The sequence below is a fragment of the Borostomias antarcticus genome (genome assembly GCF_949987555.1).
Source record: "Borostomias antarcticus genome assembly, chromosome: 6".
Taxonomy (NCBI): domain Eukaryota; kingdom Metazoa; phylum Chordata; class Actinopteri; order Stomiiformes; family Stomiidae; genus Borostomias; species Borostomias antarcticus.
In genome coordinates this window covers 14,955,950-14,970,252 of record NC_140239.1, presented here as the reverse complement: position 1 = coordinate 14,970,252, position 14,303 = coordinate 14,955,950, and the positions used below count along the sequence as shown (strand labels likewise).

General features: G+C 46.4%; 2 protein-coding genes across 7 annotated transcripts in view; one reads left to right on the top strand and one right to left on the bottom strand.

Moving 5' to 3' along the window:
- Positions 1-430: 430 nt before the first annotated feature.
- On the bottom strand, positions 431-9,106 carry fahd2a (fumarylacetoacetate hydrolase domain containing 2A). 6 transcript variants are annotated; one of them, XR_014630505.1, is made up of 9 exons: positions 8,971-9,103; positions 8,399-8,667; positions 7,010-7,226; positions 6,814-6,873; positions 6,448-6,610; positions 5,910-6,018; positions 4,813-4,900; positions 2,562-2,703; positions 431-2,267 (listed from the first exon to the last, which is right to left on the bottom strand). XR_014630505.1 is itself a non-coding variant. In XM_084440199.1 (8 exons), the coding sequence occupies exons 2-8, from the start codon at positions 8,665-8,667 to the stop codon at positions 2,641-2,643; spliced, it is 969 nt and encodes a 322-aa protein (XP_084296325.1). In that variant the 5' UTR covers positions 8,668-8,692; positions 8,971-9,106; the 3' UTR covers positions 2,319-2,640. The 6 variants fall into 6 exon arrangements, 5 of the variants coding, with proteins under 5 accessions (XP_084296325.1, XP_084296324.1, XP_084296321.1 ...); XM_084440199.1 differs by lacking the exon at positions 431-2,267 and having other exon boundaries at positions 2,319-2,703; positions 8,399-8,692; positions 8,971-9,106; XM_084440198.1 differs by lacking the exon at positions 431-2,267 and having other exon boundaries at positions 2,319-2,703.
- Positions 9,107-9,439: 333 nt separating this feature from the next.
- The window catches only part of LOC311310032 (putative aminopeptidase W07G4.4), an 11,388-nt gene continuing 6,524 nt past the window's right edge, over positions 9,440-14,303 (top strand). Inside the window, exons 1-10 of the mRNA XM_084439410.1 lie at positions 9,440-9,496; positions 10,755-10,796; positions 10,941-11,031; positions 11,504-11,652; positions 12,302-12,410; positions 12,520-12,647; positions 12,836-12,935; positions 13,429-13,504; positions 13,621-13,706; positions 13,976-14,080. Of these exons, the coding sequence (XP_084295536.1) occupies positions 9,486-9,496; positions 10,755-10,796; positions 10,941-11,031; positions 11,504-11,652; positions 12,302-12,410; positions 12,520-12,647; positions 12,836-12,935; positions 13,429-13,504; positions 13,621-13,706; positions 13,976-14,080 (897 nt within the window). The 5' untranslated portion in view covers positions 9,440-9,485. The remainder of the gene's footprint in view (positions 9,497-10,754; positions 10,797-10,940; positions 11,032-11,503; positions 11,653-12,301; positions 12,411-12,519; positions 12,648-12,835; positions 12,936-13,428; positions 13,505-13,620; positions 13,707-13,975; positions 14,081-14,303) is intronic.

Here is a 14,303-nt window from a genome sequence, read left to right as displayed (position 1 = left end):
GCCCGCAGTTAACACGTAAAGGCGTGTGCACGCGTGTTCTATGTTTTGAACGTTGGCACGGCACTTTTGACACGTCACTCCTAATATGTGCATCAAATACCTGACACCTAACACTACACCTTATAGTTTGATCAAACGAATAAGCGTGCGTATAGACACACGTTTGTGTGGTTTGCTAATATTATAGTGGAACGTGCCATGCCAACGTACGCAACAGACGTTTAAACGCCCGCACGTGTTAAGGCTGGTATGCCATGGTTTGACTCCTAAAACGGAAGCACATCTAGCATAATATTTTACAATGAAAAGCAAGGTCAATTTATAGGCTACACAGGACGCATAATTACGCACAGCTGGGATTGATAATCATTAGGCTATGGAGCCCATCCTAGTTGATTGTAGGCTAATTAGTGTAGCCTACACTCACAATCCCTTTTGCGCCATAGCCTACTGTATGTCAAAATACAAAATACATTCTTATACTATTATAGCCTACGTGTTTTGGTGCTGATCCTCAGCACCCCTATGCTACAGCTAGTTGATGATGCGCGCTCTTATTTGAAAATGTAGCGATAGTGGAGATAAAACGACACATATCTAGGAAAAGTTATGCAAGGAGGGTCCTGGAATTTGATTGAGTGCAAATAAATATTCTTAATTTTTATTCAATATGGACAAATGAGCCCCGCTCGCAGCTTCTAGTGCCCGCTGACTTAACACGAGCGTGCAAACGTTACATGCATGTGCGCAAAAATGGCACGGCACTTTTGACATGTCACCCTCTGAGAATGCGAGCGACTCGTAACGCGTGCGTATATGCACGCCTATTAATCAGCTCGCCAAAGTACCTTTATACACGCAATGCAGGCGACGAAAGCACTGAGTGTTTGTTACGCTGGCACGAATCACACCCCATATAATATATTATATACATATCATGTGTATGTGTGTGTGTGAGTGCGTGTGTGCGTGCGTGTGTGTGCGTATGTGTATGTGTGTGTGCGTGTGTGTGTGTGTGCGTGTGTAGGTTCTGGAGGAGCAGCAGAGAGGGGGGGTGTTCCTGGGAGTCACTCCTCTCTTCCAGCTGAAGGAAAACCAGCAGAAGCTGCACTGCTTCATCTCCCAGTTCCTTTATGACTAACACACACACACACACACTCACTCACTCTCACACACACACGCACACACACACTCACACACACACTCACAGCCTCATCTGCTCAGAGCCTCTACCGCTGAAGCCTTTAGTTAAAGAGGAGTTTGTTTTTTAGAAGTAACCATGTTGTTTTGTTGACTTTGCTAGTGTTTAGAAGTAACCATGTTGTTTTGTTGACGTTGCTCCTGTTTAGAAGTAACCATGTTGTTTTGATGACGTTGCTCCTGTTTCCTTTCCCTCTGGGGTCTCCTGTGTTGACAAAGTGGAGTTGTTTACATGTTGTTTACATCAAACGTTCACCTTATAAAGCATCACACTGAGTTCAGTGAGAATGAACCACCTGGACAGACAGCTGCTGAGTCTAGAGCAGCAAGCCGTTGGGGTTGCCTTGGTCAGAAGTTAAGAAAACATTTTAGTTGTTTATTATAATGGGTTTGAATTTCCTGGAAAGTGCCTCCCACAGTTTGTCAGTGTGATGTGATTTAATGTTGATTTTATTAAACTGTTTGTTGAATATTACCAGGCAGTGTGTCGCTCTGGGGGGAGAGTAGATGGAGGAGCTCATACAGTATTAATTTGACAGATTTTATGAGATGTGAAGCCAAATAGTTTTCCACCCTGGTGGACATTTATAAACATTTTAACTAATTTACTGTAATCAAACACTGGTCTGTTTTAAGTGTCCTTCCTCCCTCTCCTCAGTGAGATCTGTGATATAACATGATGGGTGAAAGTATGTGTTACCCATCCAGACAGGTGAGATCAGTGATCTTTCAAAGGACGGGAAGAGGAAGCATTTATAAACAGGCTTCACATTCAATAGCCAAGACCACTAAGCAGTTTTAGAATAGAATGTTTGTTTTGAAACTGCCTTCTTGATTCTAAAGCTAGTTCTAAAAATCTCGTGATGAATCTTCACAAGTTTTAGAACAGAGACAATCTAGAACAACAAACCTTCTAAAACTGTCTTGGTTGTCGAATGTGTACCCAGCATAAAAGTATTCAGACATTCTAGAATTACAGTCAACTTTTCATACAATGGATGGTTTCACACTTGAACACCACTGCCATCTTGTGGTGGTTTGAAACAGCATGGCGTTGAGCGCTTGTCCTGTACACACATACATACAAGAAATACCGTGGTCACCAGCAACATACGGGACCAATCAATGAATATATTTAATGTCTATAGACGTTTTCACATATCTGTCATACATCAATAAAGCAATTTGATTTATACAATTAGTATATTTTACAGACAATCAAAAATCTGTTATACTTGGTGATATCAATCTATGACAAACGTATGACTGACATGACCAGATGTGGTCAGCTGATTGCTCAGTCACCTGATCACACAGGAAGTAAAGTAATGGCACTCGGGTCCACAAGACCGCTCAATTACCAATCACAGCTTGGTGCAGTAGGTGAGAGGGACAGCCAATCAGCAGGTGGTGTGAGACCACTGCATCCAATCAGCAGGCTCAGACCACAGTGTTGCGTATGGCTCCCAGCTGGTCTATCTGACACTCCACCACGTCTCCTTTCTGGAACACACAAACAAACATGAAGACCTCAGCACAGACCAGAAGACCTCAAACATGAAGACCTCAGCACAGACAAGACCTCAAACATGAGGACCTCAACACAGACAGGAAGACCTCAGACATGAAGACCTCAGCACAGACAAGAAGACCTCAACACAGACAGGAAGACCTCAGCGCAGACAAGACCTCAGCGCAGACAAGAAGACCTCAGCGCAGACATGAAGACCTCAGCAGACACATGAAAACCTCAGCACTGATAGGAAGACCTCAGACATGACCTCAGCACTTCTCACTCTCCAGTCACCAGTGCTGGATTCAATCAGCACTCTTGTTTCAATTCCATCAGTTGAGAATTGAAATAGTAACTGAGGTTAGACATCTATTTCACATTAAGTTGCATAAGATTGATAGGAAGTTTTCAACACCAAAATGTTTTTACACAGGTGTGTACACAAAATGTATGTATGCATGTACAGTGAGGGAAATAATTATTTGATCCCCTGCTGATTTTGTAAGTTTGGTCATTGACAAAGAAATTATCAGTCTATAATTTTAATGGTAGGTGTATTTTAATAGTGAGAGACAACAAAAAAGTCCAGAAAAACGCAAGACAAAAAAGTTATGAATTGATTTGCATTTTAATGAGTGAAATAAGTATTTGACCCCTTCGCAAAACATGGCTTTGTGGCAAAAGCCTTGTTGGCGATCACAGAGGTCAGACGTCTCTTGTAGTTGGCCACCAGGTTTGCACACATCTCAGGAGGGATTTTGTCCCACTCCTCTTTGCAGATCCTCTCTAAGGTTTCGAGGCTGACATTTGGCAACTAGAAGCTTCAGCTCCCTCCACAGATTTTCTATGGGATTAAGGTCTGGAGACTGGCTGGGCCACTCCAGGACCCTAATGTGCTTCTTCTTGAGCCACTCCTTTGTTGCCTTGGCTGTGTGTTTTGGGTCATTGTCATGCTGGAATACCCATCCACGACCCATTTTCAGTGTCCTGGCTGAGGGAAGGAGGTTCTCACCCAAGACTTGATGGTACATGGCCCCGTCCATCTTCCCTTTGATGTGGTGAAGTTTCCTGTCCCCTTAGCAGAAAAACACCCCCAAAGCATAATGTTTCCACCTCCATGTTTGACGGTGGAGATGGTGTTCTTGGGGTCATAGTCAGCATTCCTCCTCCTCCAAACACGGAGAGTTGAGTTGATGCCAAAGAGCTCGATTTCTGTCTCATCTGACCACAACACTTTCACCCAGTCCTCCTCTGAATTATTCAGATGTTCATTGGCAAACTTCAGACAGGCCTGTACAACTCAACTTTCTTGAGCAGGGGAACCTTGAGGACGCTGCAGAATTTCAGTCCATTACGGTGTAGTGTGTTACCAATTGTTTTCTTGGTGACTGTGGTCCCAGCTGCCTTGAGATCATTGACAAGATCCTCCTGTGTAGTTCTGGGCCAATTCCTCACCGTTCTCATAATCATTGAAACTCCACAAGGCGAGATCTTGCGTGGAGCCCCAGACCGAGGGAGATTGACAGTTATTTTGTGTTTCTTCCATTTGCGAATAATCGCACCAACTGTTGTCACCTTCTCACTTCTCACAGGCTATTTGGCGATGGTCTTGTAGCCTATTCCAGACTTGAGCAGGTCTACAATATTGTCCCTGACGTCCTTGGACAGCTCTTTGATTGATTGATTGATTGCTTCTGTGGACAGGTGTCTTTTATACAGGTAACAAGCTGAGATTAGGAGCACTCTCTTAAAGGGAGAGGACTAATTTGTGTGCCTCATGGACATAACCAGTCTGTGGGAGCCAGAAATCTTGCTGGATGATAGGGGATCAAATACTTATTTCACTCGATGAAATGCAAATCAATTTCTAACTTTTCTGAAATGTGTTTTTCTGGATTTTTTGTTGTTATTCTGTCTCTCACTGTTAAAATAAACCTACCATTAAAATTATAGACTGATCATTTCTTTGTCAGTGGGCAAATGTACAAAATCAGCAGGGGATCAAATAATTATTTCCCTCATTGTATGTGCAGTGTGTATATAGAGTATATTTGATCTGTGGGTGTTAACAGGTGGAGTTGGACAGAGTTTCTAATCACCTTCAGGAAGATGGGAGGGTTCCGGAACACTCCCACGCCTGGAGGAGTACCTGTCAGGAACACATCACCTGGAGACAACGTCACAAACCTGACACACACGTGCACACACACACACACACACTGTCAATGTCATTTTATTTATACAGCACCATTCATACAAATCAATGTAGCACATAGTGCTTTACATAAAAGGATAAAAACATAAATCATATAAACACAGTGAGAACAGATTTAAAAGAAACAAATGTAAAATTTGTTCAGGGGGCACAGGAGCTCAGGGTCAGGGAACCAGGCCGGGAACAGGGGGTCCGGGGCATGGGCGAGGGTCTGGACCGGGAGCAGGGGACGATCCGGGCCGGACCAGGCCCGAGCCATAACAGCTGCAGCATTTTGTACTATCTGAAGTTGGCTAATAGCTTTCTTTGGTAGACCAGATAGGAGAGCGTTACAGTAATCCAACCTGCTACTGATAAGCATGCATTAGTCTTTCAGTGTCAGCTTGGGAGAGAAAAGGCATTCTGACTTTGGCGTTTGGCATTCAGTGTCACAAACACAAACGCACGAAAGAGAGACAGAAGAGGTTAATAAGACACATCTTTATCCCTGCTCCTTCTCCTGCTCCTTCTCCTGCTGCTTCTACCTCAACCCCAATCCCCACTGCTCTGGACAAACACCCCGATTACACTACTATGTTTTTAGGCATTTTTCCCCCAAAAGACCTACGTTTGCGCCTGGCAATCACACTACCACGGCCTAAACGAAGCTCTAGCCCGGAGGTGGATCGGTACGGCCGGAGCCACGTTTGGAAGGTGGAAATCCTGAGCTGTGTTCTAGTGTAACAGGCAGATCTGTTCTAGTGTAATAGGCAGATCTAGAAGCATTGATCAAAAATCTAAATAGGAATTGGTTATGGAGTTTAGATAACTGGAAAAAATGAAAAGAGGAATTTAGTAAGATTGGTTTACAATTTTGCGTGTAATCGTGGATCGTTTTCCTCGTTCAAAAACATAGCCATGGACCTCTGTGCTAGTGTAATCCAGGCCAAAGATAGATTGGGTGGTGTGCATGTGTGTGTGTGTGTGTGTGTAGGTTCTTACTGTGAGACCCAGGCCACCAGCGTCTGGGTCCTGAAGATCATCTGGTCAGTGTTGCTGTTCTGGACCAGGGCTCCGTTGACCAGGCAGCGCACGCCCAGGCCATGGGGGTCTGTCCACACACACACCAGCAGGAAATGCTCCACATGTTTATGTTCAGTCATAAGCGTTAGGTAAAGTTGCTGTAGTCAAATAACTTAAATCATGACCATATCTTATTAACTTGACTTTATCTAATGTAGTGTTAGTCTAATGACTTAATCTGATGTAGTGTTAGTCTAATGACTTAATCTAATGTAGTGTTAGTCTAATGACTTAATCTAATGTAGTGTTAGTCTAATGACTTAATCTAATGTAGTGTTAGTCCCTCTCTCTGTCTCTCTCTCCCTGTCTCTCTCTCTCTTGTCTTCTCCATCCTCTCTCTCTCTCTGTCTCTCTTGTCTTCTCCTTCCTCTCGCTCTCTCTCTGTCTCTCTCTCTGTCTCTCTGTCTCTCTCTCTCTCTGTCTCTCTCTCTTGTCTTCTCCTTCCTCTCTCTCTCACCGTTCACAGCGTCTCTGGTCACCAAGGCGGGGCCCAGAGGACAGAAGCTGTCAAAGGTTTTTCCCAGCAGCCACTGCTTCCCATTGCGTTTCATCTGCCAGTCCCGTGCGCTGACGTCGTTAGCCACGGTGAAGCCTGCCACATAGGACATGGCCTCTTCCTCCTGGGGGGGGGGTAAGAGAGGTGGGAAGGTAGAGGGGTGTGTGTGTGTGTGTGTGTGTGTGTGTGTGTGTGTGTGTGTGTGTGTGTGTGTGTGTGTGTGTGTGCGCGCGCGCGCGGGGCCCGGGGTGCAGGTGAACAGCTAGGTGATGATGCGGACGTGTTGAACAATTACTGCGTCACAGGAGGCGGAGTCACCAAACTGACCTTTATGTGTCTTCCTCTCCGTCCAATCACAAAGGCCAGCTCCACCTCCCAGTCCACCTCCTCCAATCAGGAAAGAAAAGAAAAGAGATTCACATTGTTAAGCCAGGGGCTGGAGGTGGAGGCTGGTCTCTCCCTACCTCTCTTTCTCTCTCTCTCTCTCTCTCTCTCTCTCTCTCTCTCTCATGGGTGGTCTCACCTGGCTCTCATCCGGCAGAGTGATGTCATCGTAGGGGCCGGTGATGGCGCTGGAGAATTTGCTGAAGATGATGGGCTCCTTGGGTATGAGGGCGTTCTGTTCCAGGCAGTGGTCCCGGTAGTTCATGCCCACACACACCACCTTCTCTGGGGCCAACACCGGGGCCAGCAGCTTGACCTCTGACCTCTCCAACACACACTGGCCTGAGGACAAGGCCCTGGGGGGCAGGGGGGACAGAGGGAACAATCTGGAGTAAAGATGCTCCAATCACCTGATTCAAGTTTGGTGATTCAAGTTGGATTTGTGATTGAATTATCATTGGGAACACAGACACTCTCACACACACACACACACACACACACACACACACACACACACAGGGCAGGAGGGAGGGGTGGGACAGGCCAAGCTTCAGAGGGAAAGAGAAGAGAGAATTATGTTCTGACAGTGAGCACTGTGAGTGTGCAACTGTGTGTGTGTGTGTCTGTGGGCGGGTGTCTGTGTGCGTGCGTGTGTGTATCTACATGCGTGTGTGTGTCCTACCTTCAAGGGACTGTATACGGCACGCCATGATCGTATCGTGGATCTGACTGAGAAAGAACTGTGCCGTGCCACTGGACAACAAACACAATTCCATATAAATGAAACTGTTCAAATTGACTGGTTTGCCTCATCCCAATTTAGCAATACATTTAACAATATTGTCGAAAGCTCTCCTAATACTCCGGATATTGTCATGATTAATAAATCCACCAAGTCTGTATTTATTTTAGAAATTGGATGTTCTTTTGACATGTACATGGACACTTGCTTTAGCTATAAAATATCAAAATATCAACCACTTGCTCACGCCATCTCTGCATGTGGGTATAACTGCAAAATTATAGTTTTGATATTTGGCAGCTTAGGGCACGTAGATAAAATGTGTGTGTGAGGACTCCAACTTGCTGGACTGGCAAAAAAAATCAGCAAAACAGTTAGTTAAGTACTGTTCTGTGTCTGCCATCATTGGCAGTCATTTCATATGGAAAAGACGCTGCTGCCTATATCCATAAATAGCTTTGATCTCCCTGCTGGGACTACATTTATGTGAATGTGATCTTGCACTGCGTTGTGTGACTCTTGCTACTGTTGGATTTTGATATTGATTTGTATCTTTGAAAATCCAATAAAGAAATTGAAATGTGTCTGCGTGTGTGTGTGCGTGTGTGTGTGTCTGCGTGTGTGTTTGTGTGTGTGTGTGTCTGCGTGTGTGTGTGCGTGTGTGTCTGCATGTGTTTGTCTGTGTGTCTGCGTGTGTGTGTGTGTGCGCGTGTGTGTGCGCATGTGTGTGTGTGTGTCTGCATGTATTTGTGTGTGTGTGTGTATTTGTGTGTGTGTGTGTGGTACCTCTGTGCAGACTCCAGGCCCTTGTCTCCCATCTCCAGCAGCTCTTTCATGGTGGAGGGCAGGGTGGGGTCAAAGGCCTGCAGGTCCACCACCCCTCCCCCCTCCCCCTGCTCCACACCCACGCTGACTCCGCCCACCTCGCCACTGCGCCGGAACTGCACCAGTCGCATCGCTGCTCCACACAAGCCCCGCCTCCCACTGGTTGCAGACGACCTATCAGAGAAGCTCCTCGAGAAGAAGAAGAAGAAGGTGCGAAGAGGAAGTCGCATCTACTGAAAACAGAGAGATAGATTACTGAGAGAGAGGGAGGGAGGGAGGGAGGGAGGAGGAGAGGGAGAGGGGGATAGTGACAGTGACCAGCAAGCAGAGAAAAAGAAAGATAAGCAAGAAGAAACGGTGAGAGGGTTAAAGGGAACAAAGTGGACTTTGACACCTCTGGAATATGGTCACAGAAATTAGCTGACATTACTTTAGATACAGGTGGTTATCAGTCGACCCGTGGTAATAAAGTCACATATCCTGTTTGCTGAAGATCATAATACCAGATAATAATATCAGATAATGCATCCTACCTGTTCACTCATTCACTCGCTGTTACAATTTACCGTTAGGCCTACTGCTCAGTGCTCTGCGTGCAAAATCCAAAATGAGATTATTTTAGCGAAGATGTCTCGTCTTCGGTCATGTTTATATGATAGCCTATCTATCTTACTGACACGGTCACTCACCTCGCTTGCTGTTTTGTCGAACAAATTTCTGTAGTTCCGGGTTTGGTATTTTGTAGTTCGTGATTTAGGACCTACACTATCTAAAACATTACGTATCTAACCCATGACATATATCACAGAAAATGTAAATTGAATATCGAAAGTAAAACATTTCACTTTATAAACAATTAATGTATCCTCGAATGAAACATTGAGATTGTTAAACTGTCTCTTCAAACGCCTACAACTCCCAGGAGCTCCAAGCAGTTGACGTTGTAGTGTCATGTGAGCAGCGTCAGCTGACAGCTCTCTCTCTTCTTCTCTCTCACTCCCCACTCTCTCTCTCACTATCTCTCTCTGAAGACGTCGCAAGGTTAGCAATGAGCACCCGGTAAGCTGACTTGTTTTATCTGAAAGCTCAGTGAACTGAACGCATTCATATCTGTGCAGGGCTTTTTACGTACATGTGTCCAGTATAGCTAAGCTACCTAGGGGTCCTTGTGAGATGCATGGTGTTGAATGTGTAACTTTACCCGAATGAATGAAGATCGATGTGCTTGTAACGACATTTTCAGCCTTAAAATTACCCCAACTGTACTGTGGCATCATGTCGCAGGCATTGATCTTTCTTTAGGCTACTATGCGACATCAATACAGAACTGGTAACTAGCAGCTATTCAACGAGACAGTTTATTTGTGCAGTCATGAGTAAAATCTGCAACGTTGCACGTTATGCTCCCGGCTGCTGGATTCACTTCCTTTAAGTAACGTTATAATCTCGTGATCCCGTCCCTGCTCGTGATGTGTTCTGATGATGAGCTGATGTGTTCGTTGCAACGGGAAGCAGAGAACGATGGAACACGGTGTTCTTCTGTTTAAGGGACGGCTGTGTTATAGACGATCTATAACCACTTCCAGAGAATACCTGCTGTGTACCTCCTCACACAGCACACGAGGAAAATACAGATTTGTCTTAGAAAGCCGCAGGCTTTGGTAGGCAGTCATCCCTGCTTCTGTGGTGCCTTGGGCTAGACGTCAAAGGGATTGTCTGTAGAGCCAGACTTTGACCCAATTTCAATGATATCAGATGGAGAGAGTGAGCAGATCTTTCCACCTAGAAAATGCTCTACAGACAATTAACAAGCGACTTACAATAATTGCATTTAAGATAGGAAGTCAGTGTACTACTACTCACCAGAACTCACAAGTGCATCTCCTTTCTAAACACGTGACTCAGAGCATAATCTAGTGCTAAGGCCAAAGTGCAAGAATGAAACAACAAGGCCAAGAGAAGTGTCAAATCTAATATAATATATTATATATTAATATATAAATAATTCTGCATAGTATTGATAATTGACTGGTTGATCATTTGATTGATTGACTGACTGATTGATTTATTGGTTGATTTATTGAGTGAGTGAGTGAGTGAGTGAGTGAGTGAGTGAGTGAGTGAGTGTTTTTACAGATAGTAAATTGCCAGTTTGGGGACCTTTAAATGTCTATCTGAGTACCTGGGACTGGGATGAGGAACTGATTAGCGCTGATAAGATACTGTAAGGACAAGCGATGACAAGAGATCCAACGAACCTGTACTTGTTACACATGGCTTATAAACTTTCTGTTCTATTCTATGTCCTTCCTGACAGTGTCCAGCCTATTGAGTGGACCACAGACTGCAAGAACCAGAAGTGAGTATTATTATGAAAAGGTGTGTGTGTGTGTGTCTTATTATGAAGAGAGGTATGTTTGTGTGTATTATTATGAAGAGGTGTGTGTGTGTGTGTGTGTGTGTGTGTGTGTGTGTGTAACTAGGTGTGTTTCTGCCCTTTCAGTTATGATGGCATCGTCTTGGTTACCCAAAGTCACGAGACCCTGACCAAAGAACTAGAATGCCTGAAGGCACCTCTGCAGGACTACAGTGCTGTATGTAACACACACACACACACACACACACACACACATATGCACACACAGAACACAGACACAGTTATCCATGATCGGATGGGATAAGTAGATGAGGATGATACTGATAGACTCATAGACAACAGATAGGATAGTAAATTGCCAGTTTGGGAACCTTTAAATGTCTAGAATGAATGTCTGGAATGAGTAACTGATTAGTTCTGATAACATACTGTACAGACAAGCGATTACAAGAACTCCAATGAACCTGTATCTGTACTTGTTACACATGGCTAATAAACTTTCTACTCTATTCTATTCTCTATCCTCTCTCTCTCTCTCCCCCTCTTCTCTCTCTCTCTCTCCCTCTTCCATCTCCCTCTCTCTCCCTCTTCCGTCTCCCTCTCTCTCTCCCTCCCTCCCTCCCTCCCTCCCTCCCTCCCTCCCTCCCTCCCTCCCTCTCTCTCTCTCTCCCTCTCTCTCTCTCTCGTAGGTGGACAGTGGTCTGGGGGAGGAGGTGGTGGTATTGAAGGTTCCCGGTCTCCCTGGTAACCGACTGGTGTTTGCTTCCACCGGCCCCGTTAACCGGGACTACGACGACGTCAGGCGCTTCAGTGATGCGGCCATCAACGGAATCAAACGGTCAGTCACAATACAGCACACTGAACTGTCTGTCAAGGGTTCAGTTCTTTCTCTAGGTGGTTGGGCTGCTTATATCGACCAAGTATTATATGCTGTCTGTGTCTATAACTCAACTGTGTGTGTCTATAACTCAACTGTATCTCTGTGTCGATAACTCAACTGTCTGTGTCTATAACTCAACTGTGTGTGTCTATAACTCAACTGTCTGTGTCTGCCTCTCTGTATCTCTTCTGTCTGTCTCCTTCTGTCTGTCTTCCTGTCTGTCTCTCTGTGTAACGGTCTGTCTTCCTGTTTGTCTGCCTATCTGTCCACCTGTCTGTGTGTGTGTGTGTGTGTGTGTGTGTGTGTGTGTGTGTGTGTGTCTGTCTGTCTGTCTGTCTGTCTGTCTGTCTGTCTGTCTGTCTAATTTCCTGTCTGTCTGGCTTCCTCCTGTGTGTAATCTAGCCTCTGGGGTCTGTCTGTCTGTGTGTAATCTAGCCTACTGGGTCTGTGTGTTTGCGTGTGTGTGTGTGCATGCGTGTGTGTGTGTGTGTATCTAATCTAGCCTCCTGGGTCTGTGTGTGCATGCAGGTGCTTATGTGTGTGTGTGTGTGCACGTATGTGTGTGTGTGTGTCTAATCTAGCCTCTCTGTCTGTGTTTGTCTCCCAGGGCCATGAAAGCTGGCCTGCAGCGCCCTCTGCTGGTCTGTCCCCATCACAGCAGCTATGAGAGAAACACTCTGGCAGCAGCCCTGGGAGCTCTGCATGCTCTCTACATGGTTAGACTCTCACACACACACACACACACACACACACACATAGAAAGCCTCTACATTCTCCACATACAGAGACATGATGATAAGATGACCCGTGCCCTGTCTCCCCCAGCCCCTGGAGGTGAGGGAGGCCAGCCTGAAGGCCAGCTCCTACAAGGTGTCTGTCCTGGGGCTGTGGGTGGCCCAGGAGGACCAGGGCCCGGCGCTGGCCAGCCTGGCCTCAGCTCTGGAGGGCGGGAGGTGAGCTGGTCCTCATACCGGTCCTCATGCTGGTCCTCAAACCCTCTTATCAATCATGTTGGTTATACAGATTATGCAGTATTACACTGGTGAAGGTTGACCAGCATGGCGCGCACACACACACACACACACGGCATCTCTCCCTAAATCCTTCTGTCACTCTGGTCTCTGGTGTCCTCCTGTCCCAGGCTGGTGTGTCGTGACATCGGGGGGTCTGATCCCGAGCGCATGGCGGCCCCTCGCGTCGCCGAGTACGTCCAGGTCCTCTTCAAGGACAGCCCTGTGCAGGTAGGGCCACAGCTGCTAGCTGGCCTGATGGCATAACTGCCTGCCACTTAGCTTTAGCATTAGCTTCTGACTAGCTTTTAGCATTAGCTTCTGACTAGCTTTAGCATTAGCTTCTGACTAGCTTTAGCATTAGCTTCTGATTAGCTTTAGCATTAGCTTCTGACTAGCTTTAGCATCACTGAGAGTTAGAATTGCTAGTTGGCTCCTAGAGATGTCTCTGGGAACCTGTCAGAAAGAGCCAGAGGAGGTAGGTTGATGTGGTGAGTGAGTGGGTTGGGGCTAAGTGTGTGTGTGTGTGTGTGTGTGTGTGTGTGTGTGTGTGTGTGTGTGTGTGTGTGTGTGTGTGTGCCGGTGCCGGTGCGTGTGCCGGTGCGTGTGCGTGTGTGTGTGTGACCTGGTGTCTTGTCCTACTGTAGGTTGATGAGTGAGTGAGTGATGTGTGACCTGGTGTCCTGTTTTTTGTTTGTTGTCGTTTGTGTCCTGTCCTACCTAGGTTGAGGTGGTCAGTGATGTGAAGGTGCTAGAGAAGGAGTACCCCTGCCTCGCTGCTGTCAACCGCTGTGCCAACGGTACCAACACATCAACAACAACACCATATCAGTCAGTCAGTCAAATGAATGATAACACTACTTAGCCAAGACTTGAATGACTGTGTGTTTGTGTTGGTGTGTGTGTCCCTCTCTAGCGGTGCCTCGTCACCAGGCCAGGGTGATCAAGCTGCAGTACTGTGGTGAGGGACCTGTCCAGACCACCCTCATGCTGGTGGGCAAGGTGAGGCTGCGGCATGCTGGGAGATGGAGTCTGAGTCTGACCACGAGCTACATACCTGGACCTGGGGGACACCTATTTATGCATCTGTGTGCGCATGTGTGTGCGCATGTGTGTGCGTATGTGTGTGCGTATGTGTGTGCGTGCGTGTGTGTGTGTGTGTGTGCGTGCGTGTGTGCGTGCGTGTGTGTGTGTGTGTGTGGGTGCGTATCCATGCGTGTGTGTGTGCGTGCTTGTGTGTGCGTGCTTGTGTGTGCATGTGTGTGTCTCAGGGCATCACCTATGACACAGGTGGAGCAGACATCAAGGCAGGGGGGTTCATGGCAGGGATGCACAGGGACAAGTGTGGAGCCGCCGCCGTGGCTGGCTTCTTCCAGGTCAGTTACCGTCTGTTAACACACTGACCACTATCACTACTGACCACTACCATCACTACTGACCACTACCATCACTATCACTACTGACCACTACCATCACAACTGACCACTATCATCACTACTGACCACTACCATCACTATCACTACTGACCACTACCATCACTATCACTACTGACCACTATTATCACTACTGACCCCTATCATCACTATCACTACTGACCAC